Consider the following 27,515-nt stretch of genomic DNA (forward strand, 5'->3'; position numbering starts at 1 on the left):
ATAAAAAAGGTATTTTAATAGTCAATTAAAAGTAAGGATTTGGCCCTTCCTACCAATGGGAAATGCATCAGGAAACAGAGTCTTCTTTGAAGATGTAAAACTTGCCTGAAAATCAATTTAAAATAGTTACTTACTAGAGAATAACAACACTTCCTTCAGAGATCAGTGGTGACTCAAATGCAATGTATTTTTTTATGAATCTTCTTGTACACATCTTACAATACCAGAGTAGCTGAATCATTTATTTCAGAAAAACTCATACATATAAGCACATGCAACAGATTGTGATAAAATTTTCTATATTTTAATATCACTTACTTTAACCCAGCTGCACACAAGAAAATTATTCAAATTACCCCCCCCCCAAAAAAAAAAAACTTACTGGAACATTGATTTTAACAATTTTTTCTTCTAAATTCCATTTTACAAAACTAACAATGAATCTTGAAAAATTGTAATGTTAAACACTGATTTTTTTAAAAGTATACTTGTGGAACTCAAGTATAAAACATTCTTTTTTTCAGAAAATACAAAAGGCTTGAACATTTTTTTTTAAATCCTGAATGTTCCTAAAAATATTATGGCGTTGAAAACTGACATAAATTTAACACAGATTCCCTCTAATTTAAGAAAGTGGTTCTCAAAAATAAACCAACAATTCCCTAGTGCACTTTATAAAGAGAAAAGGTCAAAAGTAGTAACTGGTATCTTTCTTTCCAGTGTTAATTAGTAATTACAAATCTTAGCTTCATTAGTACCTACTCTGAAATAGTTTGATTTTTCTTTTTTTTTTTTTTTTTGGTGGGGGAAGGGAATGTTACACAGACAAATCCTGCAACAGAAGGAACAGAATCCTGCAACAGAAATCCTGCAACAGAAAATGACACAGTTCTGAACCTGCTGCTTGCCTTCATCACAGTGTGGTGGGGTGAAAATTCCCCCCAACATGAAAAATGGATATGAGACTCCATTATTTGCTTTTAATTAAACATCTTCCTTGAAGAGCTCAGCTTTCATTTGGTCTTAGGTTGCATGTAGTTGCATATACTGCATAATTCTATTGGCCAAGTAACATCCTCTCTCTATGACAGTTCAGATAATTTGAAGTAGAAATAAAAAATACTAAATTGGTTCTTTGGCACAGTACAAAAGTTGCCAGCTCCTACTACTTGGATTTACCGCAAGTCTCAAAGAAGAATTTCCTGTATGAGGAGCAAGGGGGATGGGACTTGTCACTGTTTCAAAACAAAGTAGATTAGATGAACAGCCTTTTATGGATGAAGCGTCTTCCGTCTGTAATTGACTTGAGGTCTCCAGCAGTGACCCGGTCTTTGCTCTCATTTTCACAGCTCAATATTTCCTGCATACAAGGTAATCATCAGGATAGCCGTAAATCCCGTCAGTAAGCCAGCGTTCTGAATCAGGAAGAATGTCAGATCCGTCTTTCTTCCTGTCACTTTCTCTCGCAGCATATCATTCATCTCTGGGAACTGAAGAAAGGCATTTTTTAGGTAAGCATTGCCACCTTGTGGCAGAATGCACAACCCAAGGCATTAAGAACTGAACCATAGTGCTGCTTTGAACTAACACGGGGTGGAGGCAGCCGCAGGAACAACTAACCCTAATTAGCCTGAAAAACCACTTCACCAGGGATGGTGAAAAAAAACGTTGGGTTGGTGGTGGGGTTGTTTTCTTTTATTTGTTTGTTGTATTTTATTTTCATTCGGGTTTGTGTTTTGTTTTTCCTCTCTACTCTGATTCCACCTGGTTGTGTCTCATGAAATTTTCCTGGGTTTGAATCCATCAGTCTCCTAGGGTCCAGTTGTTGGTCCCCATGTTGCCCTTGTATTGCTAAATGTTGTGTTTCTTCCTTCATTAGTATAAACAGAGAAATCCTTGTTCAGGAAATGGAAGAGTAGGATTCTTCTGCTTTATCTTTAAGCAAATGAAGTGAAGCTGAAAATGCAGACAGCCTCTCAGAAATAATAAAACTGTTACAAATAGGCCTGGTGGGCTGATGAGGCAGTGAAGACACAAGGAAGAAGCAGCTGGTGTTAGCACATGCAGTATTAGGTTACAGCACAAGGAAGGGATTCTTTGCTATTTTGCTGCTATTAAGATGCCTGATAGAGAGTAAAGAATGACGGCTTTGCTGTCAACTGCAAAAACAAAGGTACTTCCTCCAAGAGCCAATGGAGATGAGGGCAGATGAGCACTGGTGATAAAGTCCCCTGTATGGGGTGATTTGGGTATGTTTTTACTACAGATAAAGTCAACTGCCGTGGATTTTGACAAACATCCTCAAATAAACTCTTTAAATTCTTTTCCTATTGTGCTGAGAGAAGTATAGCCAGAATGCAACGAAGAGTTTATAATTCAGTGTTTGTTTGGACACCTTCAAGCTGGGTGACTCATAAACTGTAGTATCTTTCTTTGATCTCACAAGGCAGAAACAGCCATTGAAGTTAATGCAACCCTTAAAGAGCAAACTAAGGTTAGTAGGAAGTGGCCAAACCTTCCCAGAAATCATTCCAGAGCTCTGTCATCCTCTTGCAAAAGAGGCAAAGACAACAAACCAGATCAGCTTCATGCCATACAACAAGGCTCATTTGTGCACACACCTCAATGTACACATTCTCACACGTCCACAGCCTCACCACACAGTGATCTTACTGGCAGAGGCTGGACTATGCCAATACTAGAGGAATAAAGAACAGCAAGAGCAGAAGGAAGAAATTACATTTTAGATAATCCTACCTGCTTCTGGACAGAAATGTGTGAAAATTGTAACAGAAAGCAGAAAGGCAGATCTCTGTAGAGAGCACTTGAATACCCTGTTTCAGGCTTTTCAGGGGGAAGGAAAGTTCAGATAGGAAACTGATAGAATCCAAAGACCTATAAAGAGAGAGAGAGAGAGATTCGGGGGCAGGGGAGCAGAGACAGACACACAGAATAGAACAACAGATACAAAGGAAAGATTCTTACCTACTTTGATGGATTCAATAACAGACTTAAGTTGCAACATTCCAAATTTATACCACAAGTTTTACACATCATGGAGTACACAACTATTCATTATGTAACAGTGATACTAAAGCATTTGCAATTAAGGTGCTGCAAAATTGTGAAATAAACTATTTATATTGTTCATATATATGTTCATTAACATTATTACTTATTAAATCCTGTTACTACCTAAACTGCAATAGTCTTGAATGAAATGGTCACATATTCATGAATATGAATAACCACTTGTTAAATGCATGCAGAACCAAACTGGGGTCTCAAAACTTTTCAAAACTAGGCCTCACTCTTGCAGTTCTACACTCCCATGGATTCTCATGTGGCAGGTGTAAACACCCTTGCAGATATATCTGATCTTAGAACACTGATACATGATAAAATTCTTGAAAGATTCCTCTCATTTTCAAATCATTTATCACCATAAGAGTAATTTGTGGAATATTATTGACTGCCAGTGCATCTAGTTTTTATTGCCCAAGTCTAAATCTGATATGGACATTAGCACAATTTCTTTGGCTTCTATCTTCTAGCACACTTAAAAAAAAATAACTGAAAGACAGACTGTTTTGAATAGTTCAGCAAATAGTCTGAACCAAGAAACTGGGGCTAGCATTGTTTAATTTAAACCAGAATAGAATTTGTGTCAGGGCTTTCACTTAAATGACCCAAAAATTATCACTAATTCTGTGGTTGCACAACATCTTCCATTCAACTCAAAAATAAATACTTCATTTAATTTTCTTTACCTTCTTTTTTTTCCCTTTTCTTTCAAAATATGGTTTAAATAGTCAATTGAACCTTTAAAAAATAATAAAGTGAAATACTTTGCCAATGTAAAACGCTAAACCCAAGTATTTATACACTTCTTACTCACTGAAGAAACCAGCTGAAATTCATGAAAAACTTGTCTCTCTCAAACTCCTTTTCAACAATAAACTGATCAGCCCTACATGTGAAGTGAAAGGCTTTCATGCTTCATGAATAAGCATAACCATTTGTGCACCCTCATTAATGGCATCATTATGATTTAAAATCTAATAATAAGTAGATGACACTGCCATGAGAGGCACAAAATACTACATTTTAGTGCAGAGAATTAAGTGTAGTCTTTGTTTTCTTGCAGAAAAATAAATGCAAAGTAAAATTGTATCTCACCATATCAGCCAGAGAGATGTACAGAAACATTCCACCGGCTACAGCAAAGATGATGTTTGGAGCAAAGTTGTTGCCTACTAATATTCCAAAAGCCATCCCAATGTAACAGGAACACGCAGACATAAAATTGAAAAACAGAGCCTGACGAGTACTCATTCCTGCATTAAGCAAGATAACAAAATCCCCTGGAAGAAAGAGATAAAATCACCTTCAGAAAATGATGCTGTGATTATTTTCTGATTTCAAAAGGAAATCTGAAGAGATGATTTGTGTATAAATTATAAGCCCTTGCTGTTTTCTTCATTCAAGTAAATTATGAAGATTTCCCTTCAATACTTGAGGCAAAGGAGCAGTAGGTAGTACCACAGGAGCAAAAACTTCCTATAATGATTTAAAATCAAATAAAGAAAAATATACACCAATGTATGCAGCAAGGATGAACAGGGCACATAATACTTCTCTAGTATCCAAACCCAGCTTCCATCACCTGTATGTAGGGAACTTCCTGTGCTTGATGTGTATTTTCGTGTTTGGGAAATTTTGTATGACTACTTTTTCCATTAATTTGTCTAAACTTCCTTTCAATCTGGATCAAATTTTGGCCAGCACAACCTCCTACAACAGTGATTTCCACACTAAACAACATGGTGAATGAAATTCCTTACCCAGTTCATGGGGAAACTCTTCACACAAGATGGCTATGGAGGTACTAAGCCCTTGAAGCAGGGACAAAGTGAAAGAGGCACCAATAGCCAAACCATCTATGAAATTGTGTACAGCATCACTCAGTGTCACCATCCAAGCAATAGTCCCAATCTTTGACAATGGACGCCCCTTAAGACACTTGCACAAGCTGCTTTGGGTGACTTCTTCCTGGAAAAAAAAAAAACCAAAACCAAAACATAATAAGACAGTCACATAAAACCCTGAATAAAGAAGCCAATGAATCACACTTTCGTCTTTAAATGAACATCAAATATAAAACAAAGCACTACCACATGTGGGGACCAAAATGCTTGGTCCAAGAAACAGCAGAAAATTTTTGCTGCTGCTACCTCTGTTTCAACAAGTTAACATACAGAGCCCAATCACCCTTCTGGATACAAAGCTTTACCTGAATGCCCTTCTGCTGAGACAGAAATCAGATCATAGTGGGTGGAATGTCTCTCGAGTCTCTGTTAAATTAAGAGTGTGCCAAGATTTCTCACAGCCTCCTCTACTAAGCATGGACAGTCCAAAGGATCTGATCAGCACCTGTGTTTCCTACCTAAAACACATCTGGACTAGTTACATACTGCCAGTACATCACAGTCTCAAGAGATACGCTCTACTTGCTGCACTAACAGCCAGCTGCATGTGAATATAGACACACTTCCACTTACCCCATAAACTTTATCGCTGACCTTAGGCGAGAGTAGTCATGTCTAGGTATTCTAGTTTCTACCAAGTGCATGTTTAATGAAAAAAAGCAGTGGGTAATTCTGACAGTGTGAGCTGATGTCTCCAAGCACAAAAACAAACTAATATGAAACTGCAATGCACAGACACACCAGAGAGCTCGCTAATTCCTTCCAGAAGTGGGAGGAATTTATACATGCAGTGCCATGAAATAATAGAAAACCTGAAGCAGACAAAAGGAACTGCCACTTGAGCTGGAAGCACAAACTAGCCTCCCCTAAAAAATGCCTCATGATCCACTGTGATAAATTTCTGTATACACATGCACTGCAGTTACATAATAATTGCAAGCATTATAGTATTTCTCCTCTGAAAAACAAAAGGGTTTGCATATACAGCATTAATTAGTGTTTACTCACTGGAATACATAAGCAGTAAAACGTACATCTGTGTGCCCACAGACAAATTTATACACCTCTCTTTCTCTTGCAGGAGAAGGGTGTAGAAAAACAGAGCCTCCTTAAGAAAAGGTCGCAGATTATTCCAAGACATTTCCTTTAGGCATTAAAAAGAACATCACAAGTTGTTTTAATTTTGCCATAGCAAACGCAAACACTGCCAGGCAACTGAATTTTGACCCTCACGGAAATATAATGATTAAGAAATTCTTACAATCCTTTAATGACCATGGTCTGTCTCATTATTTGCTCACCAGACTTTTGCCTGACATACTACACCCTTGCATGCAGGAACTGCCTTGGGATAGGACAGAAGTCCATGTCAGGAATTTATGAGACAGATGCCCCATTGCACTAGCTGGCACTGACAGCTAATAAAGCCTCAGTTAAGTAGTGTCACAAGTGCCATGAAGCACACTTACAGCTCCTATTCAGTGCACAGGAAGTCCCAACATTATACTTTTATGATATGAAAATGAGCAATGGTGTCTAACAACTGAAAGTCTCCCTGCTGATTCAAACACACAGGTTGTACTAAATGCTTGTCTTCAGTTTTTGGAGGTTTCCTCTCAATGCTTCATCTAAACACACAGGGACTGTCAACCGTATTTTTGCAATGATTAATTTCTACTTGTACTAATTCTCTTGAGCTAGGAACACTTGTGAGTAAATAGATTTCTCTCCTAATCCACAGAGGCAACTTGAACTTCAATTTAAGAAAGAAATATTACAAAGCAAGCCGCATAAAATAAATACATATTAGGTAACTGGAAGTAAAAAGAAACATGAATATAAGAAGATCCAAATATAATTAGCAAAGCTCTTCCACCTATCCATCCAGCTCCCTGGGCTATAGTTCCTTTCCCCTGTGTTTTATTCTGTCCCCTGGTGACCATCCTTCAGGCTGCCTAAGAACTGATAGAAGCACTGTTTTATAGCTCATCCTGATTTATGCCAAAAGCAGAATCTTCTTTCATGGCCACATTTCTATCTTCAGTGAGGAAAAGGGAGTTTGAGATAATGCACAGATTTAAATTTTAAATAATTCATTGATTTTTCTACTAAAAAAGAACATTCATTTTTTTTTGGAAACCACACACACAAACCCCAACAACAACAGCAACAAGTATTTTCTGATAAAGAAACAATATTAAACTCAAGAGACTGTACTTTGAAAAGCTATATTGGCAACTTCTACCATACAGGAGAGAAAGAGAGGTGGTGGTAAATTTTGTTCTGGGAAAACTTCCTATTACCAAGAAATTCTCACCTCACGTGCCAAAAAACCTCCACAAATGGTTTTATACAGAGTTTAGAAGCATAGAATGGCTTACATTGGAAGGGAGCTTAGAGATCACCTACTCCAACCTCTCTACCACAGGTAGGGACACCTCTCAACTGGACTCAGCTGCTCAAGGCCTCATCCAACCTGGCCCTGAATACCCCTAGGGAGGAGGCATCCCCAACCTCTCTGGGAAGCATATTCCAGACTCTCAACAGCCTCATACTGAAGCAAAAGTTCTTTATCATGAGGGTAGTGGAACACTGGAACAGGTTGCCCAGGGAGGTAGTTGAGGCCCCATCCCTGGAAATATTCCAGGTGAAGTTCAGCAGGCTTTGGGCCACCTGATCTAGTTGAGAATGACCCTCCTTACTGCAGAGGAGGCTGGACTAGACGACCTTTGGAGGTCCCTTCCAACCCAGACCATTCTATGATTCTTCCTATGATCCCATCTAAATCTACACCCTCAGCTTAAAACCATTCTTCCTTCTCCTATTGCTAGACACCCTTATAAAAAGTCCCTCTCCAGCCTTCCTGTAGGTTCCCTTCAGGTATTGGAAAGCAGCTATAAGGTCTCCCTGGAGTGTTCTCTTCTCTAGGCTGAACAATCCCAGCTCCCTCAGCCTATCCTCGTGGCAGAGGTGTTCCAGCCCTTGCATCATCTTTGTCACCCACCTCTGGACTCACTCCAACAGCTCTGTGTCCTTCTTATGATGGGGACACCAGAACTGGATGCAGTACTTGAGGTAGGGTCTCACAAAAGCAGAGTAAAGGGGAAGAATCCCCTCTCCTGCCCTGCTGGTCATATTCCTCTTGATGCAGCCTAGGAGATGTTTTGCCTTCCCGGCTGCATGAGGGCACTGCTGGCTCATGGTGAGCTTCTAATCCATCAGTACACCCAAGTCTCTTTCGTCAGAGCTACTCTCAACCCACTCTGCACCCAGCCTGGATTTGTGCCTGGGATTGGCCCAGCCCAGATGCAGGACCCTGCACTTTGACTTGTTGAACCTCATGCAGTTGTCACTGGCCCATATCTCAAGCCTGTCAAGATCCTCCTGGATGCCATCTCTGCCCTCAAGTGAGTCCAGCACACCACACAGCTCAGTGTCATCAGCAAACTTGCTAAAGGTGGACTTGATGCCACTATCCATGTCACTGACAAAGATGTTAAACAGCACTGGACCCAGTACAGATCCCTGAGGAACTCCACTTGTCACTGGTCTCCAAACATTGAGCCATTGATCACAATCCTATTCCTAAGGGAGCAATGGAAACAGTGAGCAAATAACAAAAATGTGCAAAAAAAGTCACTTGTGAAGACTTGTGATTGTTCCCTTCAAAGCACACTTGGTTTTGTTTGGGAACCATGTGTGTGCCTACAGTTTTCTGAAAGCTGTAGGGGCATAAGTGGCTTAGCCATAGAACTAAGTAAAGGACCTGTTTTGGGGTATCAGATGCACACCTGAGAATGCCAGTGGCAGTCCAAACAACCACACATGTATGACAAATACAAAAAACTGGTCTGAAGGACTTTTTTTGTTCAAATAAATAGTTTACAAACCTATGTACTGAACCTTCTATCCATGTATGAAGAAAATGAACACTGAGTATGAAAATGCTATTAGGAATTAGCTGTTGAATTCATTGAGAATTCAACTGACACTAAGAATGTGATGAGATCCGGGTTGTTTTACCTAGGTACTTTAAGTAACTGCAATTAGTTTAGCAGAACAGTATTGACTCACTTCTAAAAATCACTTGCTTCATCCATTTTTTCAAAATGCAGAAAGATCTGTAGCTTAAAGAGTTGGAATTTATTCTGAGAGGCTTCTGTAACACATATACAGCTATCTGTCATTTAGCGTGGAGCTCTGAAGTATCATTAATTCTTGCCTGTAACCTATTTTAGATAATGTCTTGACTTCTGTAAGTTATATAAAATACAATGGCATTGCTTGTCTGGGTTTCCATTCTGAACTTCACCAGAGCGTGTGTCTGTTGGAAGAGGATGAACAACTAATACATATTCTTAATGCTTAAGATAAGGCAGACTACTGACAAACTTATCCTACAAACATACTGGATTCCAAGGCAAAAATGAACAATGTCTATCTCTGCTGGACTGTTCCCACCTGGTCATGGTAGTTTAGCAGACATCAAAGAACAGATGCCAACTAAGAAGCTCTGCAGCACCTATCTGGACTATTGGGTCTGACTTTTATTAACTATTAGTGGAGTTTTGCTTATGGCAATCCAAAACACACCCTTGCTATTTTCACTCTTTGGATTTTTTTGTTTAAAAATAACAGCCTCTCCTTTGTTTCCAAATTTGAGAAACTCTCTTATTTTATCCCAAGATACCTCATCAGATTACTACTGCTCTTTCTAATGCATCTCTGACTGCCTCGGACGTGAACCAGAAATGAACCAGACATGTCCTTTTGCATCCTCTAGAAGTGCCCACAGGATCAGGAAGGAATCCTGACACTGTCTTCAGAGCATAAATAAAGGCACTGTAAAGTTTTGCTACCAAACATTGTGCACTAGAGGGTACAGAATTCAGCAATTTGTCTCTGGAACAACTTTTCTTGAAAGTTCCTGGTGTCAAGCCATGTAATTTTCATGCATGGTAGATACAAATTTTGGGTAAGCATGAAAGAGGTTTCCAAGGTTGCAATTACTGCTGCAAGTGAAATCTGAAAGTATGTGACTAATTAAACATTTAAATTTATTCTGGCAGTGAGTCTCTTCTGGCATTAAAACAGAGAATATGGCTGGATCCCCATGGCTGAAAACAGCTACCACACTTTGACAGAATCAGACTTCAAACTCCCTCCTTAAAGCCTCCATGATGTTTTCTGGCTACTCTGCGTTTGTTCTCTCTAATAAGCTTTAGATCACATGAACACATTAAAATTCTATTAGGTCTGTGTTCACTTAAACCAAAGAGTTCCCTCAGAAATACTGAATGTCTGTAAAGCTGAATGCATACCTTTCCACATGGCACTATTCCACCTCTTCCCCCTCCAAATCCTCAGCCACACTGGCCCTCCCCTGCCCCCTAATGACTTCGAAGGCTACTTGGCCCCTTTGAACCTGCCTGGAGGAGGAAAAGAGTAATGTTGGCCTCAAATATTAGGAGCTATCTGCCACTGGAATTTCCTTGCAGCCAGCCTTGGTTACGGAATGAATTTTACCATGTCACTTTCAGGAGGTTTTAATACAACATATTCTCTTTGGAATGTGGAGAGAAGAAATAATGGAAAGCAACAAAATAAGGAGAGAAGAATCTTTGTCAAATGTTAAGCTCTCAGAATCAAGAATGGATGTAAAAGGGTGACTGACAATACTTTATGATCACAAGCCCTGCATCTAAGCCACTTACTAGAAACAAATGTAACTAGAGTTATAATTTATTATTATAATATAAAGAATCACACAGAGTTACAGAATATATTTGGTCAGAAGAGACCTTCAAGATCACCCAGTCCAAACTTTGACACACAACTGCAGGATCAACAGTAAACCATGTCCTTGAGCACCAGGTTCACACGCTGCTTAAACACCTCCAGGGACAGTGACTCCACCACTGCCCTGGGCAGACCATTCCAATGTTTGATAACCCTTTCAGTGAAGAAATATTTCCTAATACCCAGCCTGAACCTCCCCTAGTGAATGAGTTCGTTATTCTTACGTTATGTGTAAGCAGATGGGTAGCCAAAATGTAATAGGTCCAGATAAAATTTCTGGTAAACTGGGCAGAAAACCAGCATACCAGTAGAGATAACTGTCCCTGCAGAGCATGGAAGGTTCTTTTGTTTGTTTTATAAACCTACAAAATACAGTTTAGGGACCACTTGCAGTACTAATTCCCTCTTGGTGCCCATGCAATTTCAATTAGTACCTTTGTTTCTCCTAGATTTTAAAATGCCCTGCATCTATCACACTTCATGACATTTCTACAGTGAGGACAGGTACCCTTTTGGTACTTCCAAGCCATGTGCAGTCAAACACACTGTGAGCTTGCAGGGTCAACGCAGAGCTCTCAGATGTTCTCCTGGCTGTCAGGGCCTGCCTCTGGCTTTCCTGCTCCTCATTGCTCCCCACAAAAAAATTACCACTTAAAGAACATGGGTGGTAAACCAGAATTCTTTACTATGATAAAATCTGCCTTAGTCTGTGGGTTGGGGTTTTTGGGGTATTTTTTTGTTGTGAGGTTTGGTTTGGGAGTTTTTTCCCCTGACTTTTTTTTCGGTGTTTTGTTGTTGTTGTTGTTTGGGTTTTGTTTGTTTGTTTGTTTTAATAAGGGAGAGTACTGCACTCTCCTGGACCTGAAGAAGAGTAAAGAAGGACAGAACTTTCTCTTCCTGTTTCCATTTTCTTCTCAGACAGAACAAAGTTGTACTTACACATATACATAGGGACATCAAACTGCTGGAGGAGGGTCAAAAGATGATCAGAGGGCTGGAGAACCTCCCCTATGGGGACAGGCTGCAAGAGTTGGGGCTGTTCAGCCTGGAGAAAAGGCAGATCCAGGGAGACCTTATAGCAGCCTTCGTGTACCTGAAGGGGACCTACAGTAACACTGGGAAAGGACTTTTTACAGTGGCTTGTAGTGACAGGTCAAAAGGGAATGGATTGAAGCTTGAGAAGGGTTGATTTAGACTGGGTATTAGGAAGAAATTCTTCACAGTGAGGGTGGTGAGACACCGGAACAGGTTGCACAGGGAGGTTGTGAATGCTCTCTCCTTGGAGGTGTTCAAGGCCTTGAGTGACCTGGTCTAGTGTAGAGTGTCCCTGTCCATGGCAGGGGGTTTGGAACTAGATGATCTTTAAGGTCCCTTCCAACCTAAACCATTCTATGAATCTATGAATATATTTGAGAAATACAGAGAACAAATCTGAAATATAATGCTTAAACCATGAGGAAAGGCTTCCGTCTCAACATAATGCCTCCTTAATTCCCATACTATTCTGATATACTGGATTAGGATAAGTAGTGCTCACAATACACTGCCTAAAAGTTACTGTGTTAGTTTTCCTCATTAATCATTGATTCAGAGGAATCAGGTTCTCATACTTACGGCTTTATGTAATCAGGAAGACAATACAGATCATGTAACACTAAGACACACTATCACTCTTTAAGCAAAACAATAACATCAAAATTAATTGAATTATCTAATTAAATGTCTCTGTCCTACCCATCCCAACAATGATATCAGTTAGCCTTTTTTGTTTGCTGCAAACTGGACACATCATCCAGTTTTTAAGCTTGACCCAAAACTCCACATTTTTCTTGGTAGGGCTCCAGCAAGTTATAAGCTTTAAAGTTTACAACAATCTGACAAAAGTAGCAAACATTTGTAATAACACTCCCCTTGGATGTGCTTATAGAATTGGCAGGGATAAAAGAAATAAATAGACACCATTTTCATACCTGTGCTGAGACCACACTGATGCTGTCAAAACCAAGATTTCCATTGCTCTCTATCACAGCTGAATTTGCATAACATGTCCCCCCATTGCTGGCTGAGAGTGGTTTGGGTGAGTTAGTCTTATCCTGACAACGATTCTGTTCACCATTTTCACAGTAAGTATGGCCAGTCTAGGAGACAAATAAGTAGGTAGCAAAATAGCAAACCAAAGAAAACAGAGACCTAGAAGGAAAAGGTGGAGGCATCATACCCATGCTGCCTTGCTTTCAACAGTTAATACAGGTTTAAATTAACTTCATACATCTCTAAGTTCCTAACTGATCTCTCCCTTCCAGTTAACCAGAATACATATGAGGATTTTTCATTTTGATACCTTTATACAGAACCTCCCAAGCCAAACACCAGACCACATGTGATCAATATTTACTACTTATTTAGCTTGTCAAATACAGATTATTAGCCTTTGTCAACTGTTCCCAAAAATAAAGAGCAACAAATTAAGTTTTTTCCTTTTATCTTTTCTTTGATGCCATTATTACAAACGAGGAACAGTTGATCAATCTTCGTAACCTTCAATATCAGCAACAGTTTGGGAGGGGGAATTTTAAGTGAGACAAGAGTAGGAAGACAGGTCAGTTTGCTTCACAAGACATGAGCACAGAGGACTAAAAATGTTGAGAGGTCCTTCCCTGAGACAAATTCAGCATTGTTCATGTGAGTACAGAGAGAGCACGTAGTCTGATGTATGGGTAGAGAGCAGAGCCCTGCACAATGTGGGTAACTGCAGTGTCACTAAAGCAGGGCTATGCACCAGAGCATGGGGAAACAGAGCTGCACTTACTGAGGGTGAGATTCAGGCACTGTCAGCACAACTACACTTGACAGATGACTAAGAAGCTAATCATGCCACATTGATTTCTCCTGCCCAAAGTGAAGCTCCATGAGCAGAATTCTTTCTCTCCAGCTCTTACATATTTCCACTTTTTTTCTGTTTTGTTAGCACAGCAATGAGCTGGCCTCTGAGAGTGACAAGAGGAGTGACAGAAGTGGCAGAAGACCACATTTACATCTGGATTCTATTCCTAGCTCTGTTTGCAACTCCTTCAAAAAAAGGAGTTCCCTATCCATAGAGATTTTAAACATATATATCAGAATGCCTGATAAGACTAAATTCCCCACATAAAAATGAAAAAAAAAATCCCCACATTTTAATAAACTATTGAGTACCTCATAAAAAACAACAAGTACTTTAAGGCAAGGCTCATTGAGCTAGGGACATGTTTCATTACCTGGCCATAGATCTTCAATATCACTTTAAGAATCCTTTCCACAAAGAAGAGAATATAGAATCCACCAAACACAGCAACTGCTTTCTCAATGTAGTTATCTACTTTGGGGTCAAATCCAAATGCCTAACAGTGAAGAAAAAGGCAATGCAAATTAGTCTGTAATCTGAGTACATTTCCAGAAAAAACCAAGCAAACAAAGACTCCATACACACAGATACTCCTCTAAAATACAGACTGGCTCTCTACCATCCATGAGTTTCCATGTGGCTAGAATTATGAAAATACCCTTATGTTTTTTACTTTTTTTTTAACTTGAATTAAATGTTAACAGTGTTTTAATTCAGTAGAACTTCACATGCCAGCAGTAAAATGCAAGATGAGGAAAAGTCTAACCTGTAGCCCACTGAAGTTCACTAGAACTTTACCCATTGCATCTCTCTTTGTCTAGAGGCAAAATAGCCCTTGGTCTCCCCAATGGCACAACTACACATGGATCCTGATGGCTCTGCTCAACCAGCCAAAAAGCCATGGTAACTAATGGCACTGAAACACACCCACAACTCTTTGGAGACTGCAACCCACAGAGCCCCACTGCAGCTTGCTTCTGAAATTCCTGTACTTTAAAAACTGTTACCCAAACCAAATAATGATTTCCCCTTGCTTACCTCTGGAATCAGCTGGAAAATTGCATTAGAAAAGAGAGTACCAATGGCCAAGCCCACAAAGTAGGTTAAAACCTTGGGGAAATATGGCTTCTTTAAGAGAGGACTTAAGATCAATCCCAGAAGTGATGCCAAGTTAATGATAGTCACAGCCAGGAACCCAAATCCCCAAACTGTGGATAAACAAGCAGAAATTGGAAATAGTTTAGTATAACACCTTTTTCAGGCTGTTTGTGATTTTTCTAACAACTACACTGGCGTGGAATTGAGGAAAACAGAGGTTCCCTGGTTGGAGCTATACTTTGAAAATACAATATTTTTAAATGCATAGATACTCAAGATGCACACCTGCAGAAAGGAAGTATCTGGAAGCACTGTCTGGGACTAATGTGTCGGTGTGAGCTGAAATTCCCCCCCCCCCCCACCAACAATAACCAGGCTAGCTCAGTCTGGAAGCAAATGAAAAGCTGTATTTACAAGCAGAGTCTAAAATCTACAATGAAATGCAATGAATATGTACAAATATACAAAATTCACAACATTCACAAATATATACAATCAACAGAAAAAGCACAATCGATCTCCCTTTGCTTCCCCCCAAGGGGACCCTCCCAAAGGGGCCTCCCTCTCCCAGGAGCTTCCCCCCCAGACCCCCCTGGACAGAGAAGCAGAGTTAGTTAAGCAGAAAGTTGTTAACTTAGCTGCCAAGGTCAGTGTGTTATCTTCAGCCAGAAGAGAAGAAGAAACAGCAGCCAGACAGCCCAGCAACTGCCCCCACTGCCAAACGCAGAATGTGCAGAGTGCCTACTTTGTTTTGGGTAATAGTTCTTAAACATTTCTATCTATCCAATGGAAGTGTTTAGAACAATCGTTATTTTGCTTTCTTACACCCAATAGTGACTTATTTACATTCTTTCACTTTCTCTGTTTTGAACTTTGCAAGGAAAAATTAAAAAGACAGTTTCAAACCATCACAACTAACATACTAAAAAGAGCAACTGTGATAGTATAAGATCCAGGGTAGCCTGTCTGCTGCTAGTCTAAGTCAGGTCTCTCTACAGTCAGCAAAGGGTAAAAAGCAAGGCTTAGGCCAACTGTCAAAGGAGCTATGAGACAAAACTTCTTACTAAACCAGGAATTTGATGCCATTGTCATTTACTCCTAAGGAAGTCTAAGAAAGTAAGTCTGCTGTCCTGGCTGTACTAGATTCAAAAATCTTTTCTTCATCCTCAGGAAGCAATTTTCTGTTTCAAACACTCCTCCTGTTCCTCTAATTCAAAGTAGTGCTCATCAAAGAGATAAGGTGGTTAACAGATGAGCTAGTTAATGGTACAGATTACTGTAGTACAGAAATGGAATCACATAAAAAAAAAAGAGACTCTGAGTTCAAAAATATGGACATGTGCCTTGGGTACACAACAGCAAAAACCTTTTCTAAGAAGTGGGAAATGCAGCAGGGTTCACCATAACTTGCCTTCCCTCACCATAAGAACAGTCAGGGTTCAGACACCAGACAAAGCCATATTGTACCTATTCTGGAGTCTGAACTATAGGTTGCTGCTGTTCACTACCATCAGAAACTTGTGCCTCTGCTGTTTTTCCCATTGAAATCTCAAGTCCCTGTGAGCACAGAAGAAAGCTTTAAAGGTTGCACTGAAGAGGTCTACACTGCCTCAGGTGATGCTACAGACCCAGAAAGTTATACACAGTCAGTGGGTTTGTCTATCAAAATTAACAACAAAGCCAACACAATCTTGGCTATATCAGGACAGCATGGTATAATCTAGAAAGTTGTGTCATTATAAGCTTACAGTATGTAGAGGTTACCATAAATTCCTTTCTGCACAGCAGAAACTAACAGATCAGATTATGATCTGCAGCCTAACTTTCCTGCAATACCATCAGCAAACATGCTAAGCTGGATTCCTCACCTCAACTGGAACAGCTCTACTTTGTTTGCTCAGTGTCACAATTTCTGCATGTAATGAATTTGGTATTATGGTAAGCACAGAATGCATCAGAAACAGTTTAAGTATTTGCAGAAGGCAAATCCATGCCAGTTTGAACATTCATTTGTCATTTTGAGAGAGACCAAGAGAGAGAAAACCACACAAGTAGATATGGATAGAGTCACTAAGCTACATAGGAGATTAATCCCCATTAAAATAAATTACAATTAAGCTTGCAAATTTATTTTTTAAATCAAATCTATAACAAACAAATGTAATGGACTTTCAATGCCATCATGAGTCACAAACCACTGTTTACAGTTTGGGATTACTGTAAATCTTTCAGCTCAATACCCAGACACCTCCAACTCATTGTTCTATGCAAAATGGACATTTTAAACTGAGTTAACAATATCAAAGCCTCATTTACCATATATGAAGCATTTAGTGTACTTGCCCAAATTAATTCAGACACAGAAAATCAGAACAAGTTTCAAAAATAACAATTAAAAAAATTACTGATTACTTTTTACAAGACAAAGGGGATACATTTACAAATTGTGTCTATAGGTGGATGACAAAAACGATAGGAGAATGGAGCTTAAAGCCAAGCACAGCCAAACAGGTCATTGCTGAACTGGGAAAGAAGTTCTCTTGGTACTATACACTTCAACAAGAAGTGCTATAACTTTCAGGCTGGTACTCTTTGTTCAGAAGTCTAACTGGAAAGAAAAAGAAATAATATTGCTTCATAATTACACAATTACAGGAACCAGCAGCTCAAGGAGAACAGCACAAATCAGGGGGAAGAAGTACATTGCAAGACAACCAAAGTTGCCAGTGCTCCTGCACTACAAACTGTATTTCACAACAGCATGTGTGCACTGCTGTCTCAGCATTTGATTTGTTCACTAGGACTCTATTCACACTAAGCTTTAGAGAGTCCATGCATCTGAGAATGCTGGCTACTCTCACTTTATCTATCAGCGCAGAGCATTCTGCTTAGGACACATACTCTGTTCTCCTGATAGTAGTGCAGTCAGCTTCAGCTTCTCTCTCTCTAGAATTGTAGCCCCAAAAAGACCACCAAGATACTCAAACCCACAAGAAATTAAAAAAAAAAAAATGGCAAGAGTGCAAGTAAGATGCCATCCTTAGAACACTCCTGCTCAGCATTGTTCCATATAAGAAGTGGAGATGACTGCCCTGGGCCTTCCTGAGAGGTTCAGGCTCTTCCTTAGCAATGTCCCAGGAAGAAGAGGAAGTAAGGGTATGAAATACCATTCTGAAGAAGCCAAGCAGAGAGCACAGAACCTGTCTGCCTTGGACAGAACAGTGACTCTGAGAATGACAGCTATTTCATGCAGCTCTATACACCTCCCTATTACTTTTCAGAGATGCAAGAAAGGGAAGGACATAAGTTTCCTCTGAAGATCAGTTCAATATGAGTTATACAAACCCTGAGGGAAAGGACTTGCTACATACTGCCCTTTAGCTTCTACTCTGCTCCAGCAGCACTTCTCTTTTTTATTGCAAGAAGCCCTTCTGCAAAACTTACTGTACTGGTTTCTTCTCTATGTTTTCTGTCCTTCAGAGGACAGAATATTGTTGAGTGTGTGGAAGTCCCCGGGCAGCAAATTCACATAAGCACAGCTGGAAATACACATAGAGGGGTTTGCTTCATGGGCAGTAATTGGAACAAGCTGGTTTCAAGGCTGCCACAATACAGATCAACTTTGTGATGGGATGGGGGTATGCATAAATCCACCTCTGCATTTGGCACTGGGCCTTTCTGTGAAACTCCCTGAAAAACAGGTAGCACTGTGTCACAGCCTCATACACTTGCGGGGTTAAAATACCCTAACCATAGGCCTTGCAGATTTTTTCTACTGCAGCTAAGAGAGGAGCAGGGAGGAGGCTGCCTTGCTTATCTGCCTACTGGACATTGCTTCTGAGCTGGCAGGATAAAAGAAAAACAAAGGGGATGGTTTAAATAGCTTAGGTTAACTACAGGTCAAGCTTTCTATGTACTACCTATTTAAATGGCCTCAAAATAAAGACAGACAGCTCCTGCCCTCTGGTACAGACGTTATGGACCTCCTGATGGTATAAGCAATCATATGGTATAAGACACCTAGAACAACCCTGGTAAATTAATACCATGGTTTCAGTAATTATCAAATATAATTCTAATTATTCACTGACACAGTCTATAATTCTTACTATCACTTCTATTAATCAAAATGTTATTAATACTAATATTTCAGAACTTATGAAAAACACTCTTGTATCTCTGCTCATAAATACTGACACTAGGCACCTGCTCATCCAGCATCCTGTCAACTTTGATTCAGCTGACCACCCTGGAATAATAACTTTACTTGCAATACTGAGCCAAATAAATAAGCTATTATATATTTGATCCATATCAGTGCAATAAGGGATTTCATTAACCAGATAAATCTTCCCAGTCCTGCATCTTTTACTGCACTATACAGTTATGTGCACAATACAGAAATAATAGTATGAAAACCAGAAGGAAAGAAGATTCAGGTTACTCAGCCATGTAACAATGTTCCGTGCAGAGGGGGCAGCACAGCAGGTGACAGGAAAGCAGGAGTCAGAGTTTGGAAAGCATATGAGTATTATTCCTCAGTAAAGTAGTCACTGGCTCCCTGATGTCATCATGACTCCCACCTGCAAATAATTCCACTCAATGCAGACCCCTAGAAATTTTACCTTCAGTTGCCTTGATACATGCACAAACCACCAGGTCTGATTTCCCACTGCAAATCACCTGCATAAAGTTCCCTTTTGTACTTCCATCTTCTCTCATATTAAGCAGCAAGAATCCTTATGCTTCGAGGCACAAACCATTATCCAAATGAAACAGGCCAGAAAGACTCTTCCTTCAAGGGGCAAATTATTCCCTAACCAGCTATTAAGTTCTTTCACTGTTCTCTAAAACACTTGGAATAGATCACTGTGAAGAGATAGGTTATTTGTTTAGATAGTCCACTGACCTGAAACAGCATTTTGTATTCCCGCTTTACAACAATTCCTGCTAGACAAGATATTCCTGTCATCTACAGACAAATGCTTACTATTGCCCTAAGAAATAGGGAAAATTAATTTTGCCACTCCAGTCACGATATTAACGCAATTACTATTAACTAACCTTCTAACGGATGTGGTTTAGATGTATTCACAAAGTCTTCATGACGATCACATGGGTGGAAAATTAGCTGCTGCAGAACAGCAGGACATATTGTAGAGAAGCTTGAATTTGATACATGGCTGTTGTTTGGTATCCCATGTAAGTAAAAAATTTCCTCACCAGTCAAGCACTGGAACAAAAAGATATTTTGACAACTTAATGCATTAATGCGACCCAAACAAAATAAGTCACACAGAGACACCCAATAATGACAATATGAAAATACCATAACACATTCTCAAGGAAGTGCACACAGGGTTTGTACGCTGTGCATGAAGACACCGTGAGTGCTTCCTGTGAAGCAGAAGTGACTGAAAGCATTTTAAGTAAATCACAAATCAGTGGAACCTCTTCCTAACAGAACATTTGCAAATCCTACACCCTAAGAACACAGGACAGTTAAACTTCACAATATATTATTTGGAAAAATAGCTTCAAAGTAATTAATATCTCATTTAGGAGCAGACTAGGTAAGAGTTAAGATCACAGAGTAAGTCAGAAAATTACTGGTAATTCAGTGACTGCTTATTCATGTAAGTGACCACTTCTGCTTTACCAGAATGCTTCTTACCTATCTCCCCAAATCAGCAGTTCAGAAATCACCTGAAGGCTTGCAGTACTCAACAGTTGCCATTCATTTTATAGCAGGAACTGTTAACATTGAAAACACTGGTTTTGTAAAACCATCCCATACTCTAAGAAGATAAACTCTTACTTGGGATCTTCACTTTGCCTTCATCTCAGGACATAACAGTACCTAATAGGTCAAGGATAAATACACTTAGCAGTGCTAAACCAGGCTGGGGGCAGGGCTGGTTGTTCTGGTCATCATTGTCCATAAAAAAAAAATAAAAGACAAACCATGAAATACCATAAAGTACACATATACAGAATAATTAAGTACTCTTATATGAAATGTTCTATATTGCTGAAGAAGTCTTTCATCTGACATTTTCCATTTACTCATGTTATTTCCTACAATGATCAAGAAGGAAGAAATGTTCTTTTTCAGGTTTAAAGAAAAGGAATTTGGCTTATTGCTATACAACAAACACACACTAAGACTGAGTGTCAAGACAAAAAACAAGTCAAACGTTTTCTTTCTGTGAGAGACACACAAGATAAAAAACAAGTCAAACGTTTTCTCTCTGTGAGAGACATAGAACTAGATCATAACTCTCCCTGCAGCAAATCTCAGCGTGGTTGCAAAAGAGCAGCACTGGAAGCCTTAGGAAAATAAAAACAAATGGTCACTCCCTGCTCTCTTCGGTTTTGCTGGCCTTCAGATTCCACACCACTTCTCCAATAATTCAAATCAGTATTTATCAAGTAAATTCCATCTAGAGATAAGCCAAAGCAACTGCAAGCCATTTACTTCAACAGATCTGCTTCTGTTTTCATGAATAAATATTTTTATAATACTGTGCAAAAGGTGAAAGGCATGCACATGCCATCTGAATGTGACTGTTGCTGATTTAGCTTGGAGGAGAGGAACATGCAACACAATTCAAGTGATTTCATGCCTCCACTTAGAAATACTTTCTGTAGGGCCATGAGACATTGAAGGCTCAAATATATAACAGCAATATGCATATACTTTCAGTTTTCAATGTCACTGCTAATGTCAAAGTATCACTTATATAATATATAGAGAGAGAGCTTGATAACAGAAAATCTCAGAATTGTAGAATGGCTTAGGCTGGAAGGGAACTTAGAGGTCATCTATTGCAACCTCCTCACTATGGGCAGGGACACTTCTCAACCAGACTCAGCTGCTCAAGGCCTCATCCAACCTGGCATTGAACCCCCCCAAGGAGAAGGCATCCACAGCCTCCCATGGTGGATTTTTTGTTTTAAAGTATGTTGCTTGATTAATCTCAGTGAAAGTTATGCACAGAGAAATCATGACAGCCTTTAACAACCCAACACATGAACCTCTGGTTCTAAACTAGTTATGCATCTAATCATTTTTCCATGAACTTCACATTAAGGAAATGTAAAATCATGGAATAATGCAAAATCCATGGTTAATGTGTCCAGTGTGAAACAAAGAGCAGATAGTCATGGTTTATAGTAATAGTTCATATATGGTGCTTCATGTATTGCTGCCTCATAAAGGCATTTCTGGAAGCCTACAGTGAAAAGCCATTAGGAAAACAAGCTAGTAGGAGCTGAGAATATATCATACAACTATATGAAAAATCATTGTTAACTGTGTGATTCCTAGAAACACAAAATGGTTTACTAGTATTTTAAAACACTAGTGTATTTGCATTAATATTAGTTCACAAAAATCCAAGACATGTTGTAGATGAAAAACCACATTATGGAGAGAGAGAAAAAAAACTTGAGACCTGTAACTTTGGTTACATACAAACAAATAAGTGAGAAATACCATTGGACAAGAGGTCTTTTATGTGAAGATGAGAAAGAACATTTTATTTAATTACTATTATTATTTTGATCAGGGACAAGCCCAGAGGATAATGATTCTTATAAATGATTCATTGTTGCAAGTCACCTCATCCTCTCTGTAAACTCCTGCATACATCCAAGAGCTACAAAGCAAGCTTGCACTGAGTTCACTGCAACAATAAGGATTAATTAAAAGATTAAATCTATTAGAAGCCTTGGATTGGAGCAACTCATGTTTGCACGCTGCAAAACTCTGCATTGATCTGTGGAAGATAAATACATTAAGACAGCCACATTGCTGTAAAAACATATGCTATTGATTTTGAAAGACCGATGGATGATCTCAGGAGAAAGGAAATTTAGCTGCATGGTAGAGGGGACTGAGACTGACGTCCTGGCTCACCAAGGCTACTGTCATGTCTGTCCCCTACTACTAAGCCTTGTCAGAGTGAGGAGACTGTCACCCAAGTGCTTAACAAACACTGCAGAAAAGATACAACTACTCATGTCCCTGAACTAGTAAAACATATAATTTTAGAAATGTTTTCATCAAATCAATAAAGTATTCAGACTTAAGAAAAAAAAAAACAAACTATCCAGTGGGTTAAATAGATGTTTATTTTTCTCTCAGTAAGCCTCTCTCAAAAACGATTGACCAATATATAATTTTATTTTTTTTAAGGTGGTAAATTAGCTAAAGTGAGGACAAACTATCTAGAATCTCTTTACACCACTGCCCTTATAAATGAAAAGCAGATGCCAGTCTAACCAATCCTTTGACGGAAAGGATGGGATAACTGCTCAGACAAAAATAATACAGGTAATTTTGCAAAAATAATGCAGCAATAATTTTCTAAATGAAATTTAACAAAAAATGCTACAGTACCAACCACCTTGTAAATGCTTCGGCCCCTTTTCTGATCTTCTGCACGTTCTTATCTTTGCTCTGCCTTTGTTTTATCTCTGGCATTCATTCCACACGTGAAGTACTAAGATACCCTAAAGCAACCTGGACTGCAGTTTGTAAGTGCTGCCAGATTAGATACAAGCCTAGCCCACACCAGGGATGAGCAGTGGGTCACCCTGTAGCAACAGCAAAGGAAAAAATGAGGTGAATCCCCACCTGGACCAGCATTTTTTTTTTTTTTACACTTTTCACTTAGTTTGAGCCTGGATAAGGCAAAATACAGACATACAACTATGTCTTTCTCAACTTGGTAACAAATCAAAGCATCATGCTTATGTGGTAACACCTTTTCATCACTCAGCACAGGTAAGAACTGGATGCTAGGAGACAATCACGCCTTCAGTAAACAGCACTCCATAGGAGTCAAACCAGATGAAGCTGCCTGAATGCACCTGCGTGCTTTAGGGATTGCACACACACCCTGACACGTTCAAGGCAGCTGGAAGCTGAACGTGTTCATGCTGGGAGCTGAAAACTGTCCATGAATGCTGAAATTTGCTGAAGATATTCTAGGAATAAGACACTTAGGCTTAGTTGTTCCACCCTCTATCTTCTCACTGTACAGGCAATGTCAGATCATGGTGTTGGATCAAGACAAAAAACTACACTGTCAGACCATTCCCTCTTCTTTCAAAAAGCTCAAGTTGTAATTAGGACATACTACTACAAATGCCTACACAAGTACACATTCAAACACTATGACCACCAAATTCGATAATTGCTTTCATTCACCCTTGTCTTTTCAAGTTGGTATCAAAGGATTGCAGAAATCAAGCAACCATCTTCTTCTGCCTTATGCATCTAGACTCTTTCAACCTTTAAGAAAGAGGATCTGTTTCTTGTGGGTTTTCCCTTGTGAGACTACTAGGCTTACCAAAATTGTTATCAATGAAACATTAAAAGTAAACCCCTATTTTGGGATAAAACTGACAGAGACTGTTCCTTCCTTCCAGTTTTTGAAATGCCATACCACCTGTCCCTTACAGATCAGCTCTCCACTAAAAAGTACTTCAGGCTTGGATGAGGGATTCTTTGACAGAGAAGTAAGACCTGGGAGTCGTCCCACTGGGTCTGTACACTGAAGTTAAGAACTGAAAGCCTGAGATAAGCCTTGTTTCCTCCTATAATCAGGTATTTCTGCAGCCTGAATAGATTCATCCTACCTGAGGAAGAGCCAAATCACCCTCCAAAGGTATTTATTTTCCTCCATAGAGATCAGTAGAGCTTAGGCCTCAGGTATGTTCCAATACAGAAAGTTAGATTAGGCCACTTTCTGTCTTCTGTCATAACCAGTAGATACTCTAAATTATAACTTGTAAGCACAAAGAGTCATGTGTGATTTAATTGGTATGAGTACAGATTTGCATGCACCACCTGCCCACAGTCACTGATACACCCAACATCTACCTATCTACAAGGGATCAAAAGCCAGGAAGGAGAATACACTTGCTTAAATAGCAACAGCAAAACTTCACTAAGAATACAAGTCACACAAAAAAAAGATACACTTTTCAGGAGGGTACCCTAGGTATTGTTCAAAACAGACAGCACTAGAAAGACCTGGGGAAAAAAATAAAAATTGTTAAACTTCGGATGACTTAGGAGGAACACACATTTGCAGTCGGAAGAAAAAGCATTACTTTTCTTTCCCTCTGTAGCTTGTGCCAAGCCTGTGTACGAGGGCTACGTGCTTCTGTGGAGGCAAAACCTGAAGCACTGAAGAATTTACTTCTTTCTATGCCCTTTTAAAGAAAGCTCCTTTTCATAGCCACATGCAACACTGCAAATTTGTATTTAGCAAGTGTGGCTGGGAACGTTTATGCTTTTAATACGCTGTGTTGGAACAGCATGCAGCCTGTGACTGGCAAGTACTGCCATGCTCACACTGAATACTACATTGACTGCAGTGGCATTACCTCCCAATTAAACCCCTGCTAAGGGCATCAGAATTGCCCCCTTTCTAAACCAAAGGGTACTTATCCAAGGTTTGTCGCCTTCACAGACAAAGCAAAACAACGTGACTACTCCAAGGTCATTAAGGCCACGGCTCTTCGGTTTCCCAGGGAGCAGAACCAGCCAGAGGAAATACTCATCCCTGCTTTCCTTTCATTTTTGTGACTGACTGTGTGTCCCTGATTCCTGAGCATGAGGAAATCTCCACCATCTTCAAGATTTCCCTTCAAGGAAAAAATTTTAGTCTACGACACTACAGAAATGTAAAATTAGCAACGAGGACAGAGTTTTATATGGAGACACTAAAAAAAGTAAAATATCTTCATGAAAGGTAACATTCCAGTAATATTTCAGAAGTAAATTAAACACTATTTTAAACAGCTTTTATTAGGTGGGTGTTCACTTAGCCCTCAATTTAGTCGAAAGATGTGACAATTCCTCACTACATTTCTTCACGTGAGTAGACTTGTCTGTAATCAGCTCTGTGCTATCACACAACTGTATTTTAACAAGAGATTTATTTGTACTACTCTAGGAAGGAAATACTAGCTGATTTTCAAACGTTTTTTGCCGTTCTCTAGATGCTGTTTACCCAGGACAAGTGCCAGTTCAATTGCTGAGCAAGGGAGAGTTAGAGCTAACCCCAGAGGCAGCCCCGCACTGCAGCAGCTCACCGAGGGTCGGCAGTTTCTCCTCTCGCCAGCGGCCCGGTATCCTTGCCCAAAATCCGGACCCAGCGCTTCAGGACACCTCTGCTCTCTGCCTCCCCGCTTGACATGTGGAAACACGACGGCGATGAGGCTTAACTACGGCGCTGCCCACCGGGCTCTGCGCCCTCGCTCCTGGACGTGCGCTTGCAGCCCGGCCCTCACCCCCAGCGCCGCCGCGGAGCCCGCACGACCTGCCTCCCGCCCTACCCGCGGTACCTGGTTGTGGTGCAGGTGCGCCAGGGGCAGCACGGCGCCCAGGGCCGGCGCGGCGCCCAGCTGCTGCAGCAGGGAGGAGAGCTGCCCGGCCGACAGGCTCTGGTTGGCCCCGAAGACGCGCAGCACATCGTCGATGAAGGCCGTCGTGGCCGGGGCGCGTCCGAGCATCTCCAGTCCGGCGGGATGTGGCGAGTGTCGCTGGGCTCAGCACTGCCCCTCCGCACCACCCTCAGGCCGTCTCTGCCCACACGCCCGCGCCTCTGCAGGGCGGGAGCGGAGCCCGCGCGGCCCGGCCCCTCCCCGGGGGGCGTAGTGGGCAGACGGGGCGGGCGCCGCTCCCCCGCGACACTCTCTCAGCCCTGCGGGAGCCCGCGGCGGAGGGTCGTCCCGGCTTTGGGTCCCCACAGCGGGGCCGGGCTGCTGGCCGAGCATCAGACCTAGTCCCGGCGCGGGGGGCAGCCGCGGAGCCTCCCCGTAGCGCTGTGTCACGACAGAAAGGTGGGACGGGGCTGCCTGGGAACGTGCGGGCAGGCGGCGCGGCTGCAAAGTTCTCCGCTGCCGCCAGCCCTGGCCCCGGGGCCACGGGTCACAAACTCATCCTTGGAGGCACAGAGCCTTTCCCGAAGTGTTCTGGCGCTGTTTCTGGACTCACACCAGCTGAGCTCAGTCGGCCTGGATCTTCCCCTCGCTCCTACCTGGGCCCCACAGACAGGCCCCGCAACACCTGCCACGTCCCAGGAGACGCCAGATGGGACAGTGGAGGCCAAGGTCCAGGCCAGGGTCCAGACCCAGGCCAGGTGCATGGGCAGGTACAGCTCCACTGTACACACCTCTGCAGCAGAGGCACCTGGACCTTGGAATGAACTGTTCAGTTGGTAGCCAGTCAGGCAATTTGCTTCTCTCGGGCCTCCTCCCTCCCGCAGGCTGAGACAGGGATTCGTGTCTAACCTGCGTTTTTAGGAAGATTTAAGAAGAAAGTATCTTGCTGCGTGCAAGCAGAGAAAATTGTGACTGGTCACAGGTCTATTCCTGGGACCTGTCAGGGGGTTTAGATAAAAAGTCATCCTGCTTCAGGACTGCAGTCATGTAGTAGCAGCTTTGGCTCAGGAGAAATATGTTCTATTAACAAGCTATTCTGCAAGTGCCTGTTAAACATTTTCTTACATATCCCTGTAGTGGGCAGACAGCATATTTTAAAAGAAATACAACTTTTAAACAGATTCTTATTTAGACCTCTGTGGAACTGTGATGAATTGCATGAGCTGAGACACTGTCCCTGATTTCAAATCTTCTGAAACCAGAATTCTGTACTGTGTGTGCCAAGCAGTGTGCTGGGTAACAGCACTGTGAAGGAGGCATGGACAAAGATACCTCACAAGAAG

At 40.8% G+C, this 27,515-nt stretch overlaps 1 protein-coding gene across 1 annotated transcript; it reads right to left on the bottom strand.

Annotated features, from left to right (window-relative positions):
* Nucleotides 1–1,343: 1,343 nt before the first annotated feature.
* SLC39A8 (solute carrier family 39 member 8) lies at nucleotides 1,344–26,316 on the bottom strand (the record flags this gene model as incomplete). The annotated part of the gene is made up of 8 exons (XM_054382961.1): nucleotides 1,344–1,490; nucleotides 4,180–4,364; nucleotides 4,845–5,052; nucleotides 12,758–12,925; nucleotides 14,045–14,167; nucleotides 14,710–14,879; nucleotides 19,834–20,002; nucleotides 26,134–26,316. Coding segments are annotated over 8 exons (1,353 nt in total), but the record flags the coding sequence as incomplete, so codon positions are not given.
* Nucleotides 26,317–27,515: the final 1,199 nt, after the last annotated feature.

Source organism: Indicator indicator, chromosome 8, assembly GCF_027791375.1.
Source record: "Indicator indicator isolate 239-I01 chromosome 8, UM_Iind_1.1, whole genome shotgun sequence".
NCBI classification, from domain to species: domain Eukaryota; kingdom Metazoa; phylum Chordata; class Aves; order Piciformes; family Indicatoridae; genus Indicator; species Indicator indicator.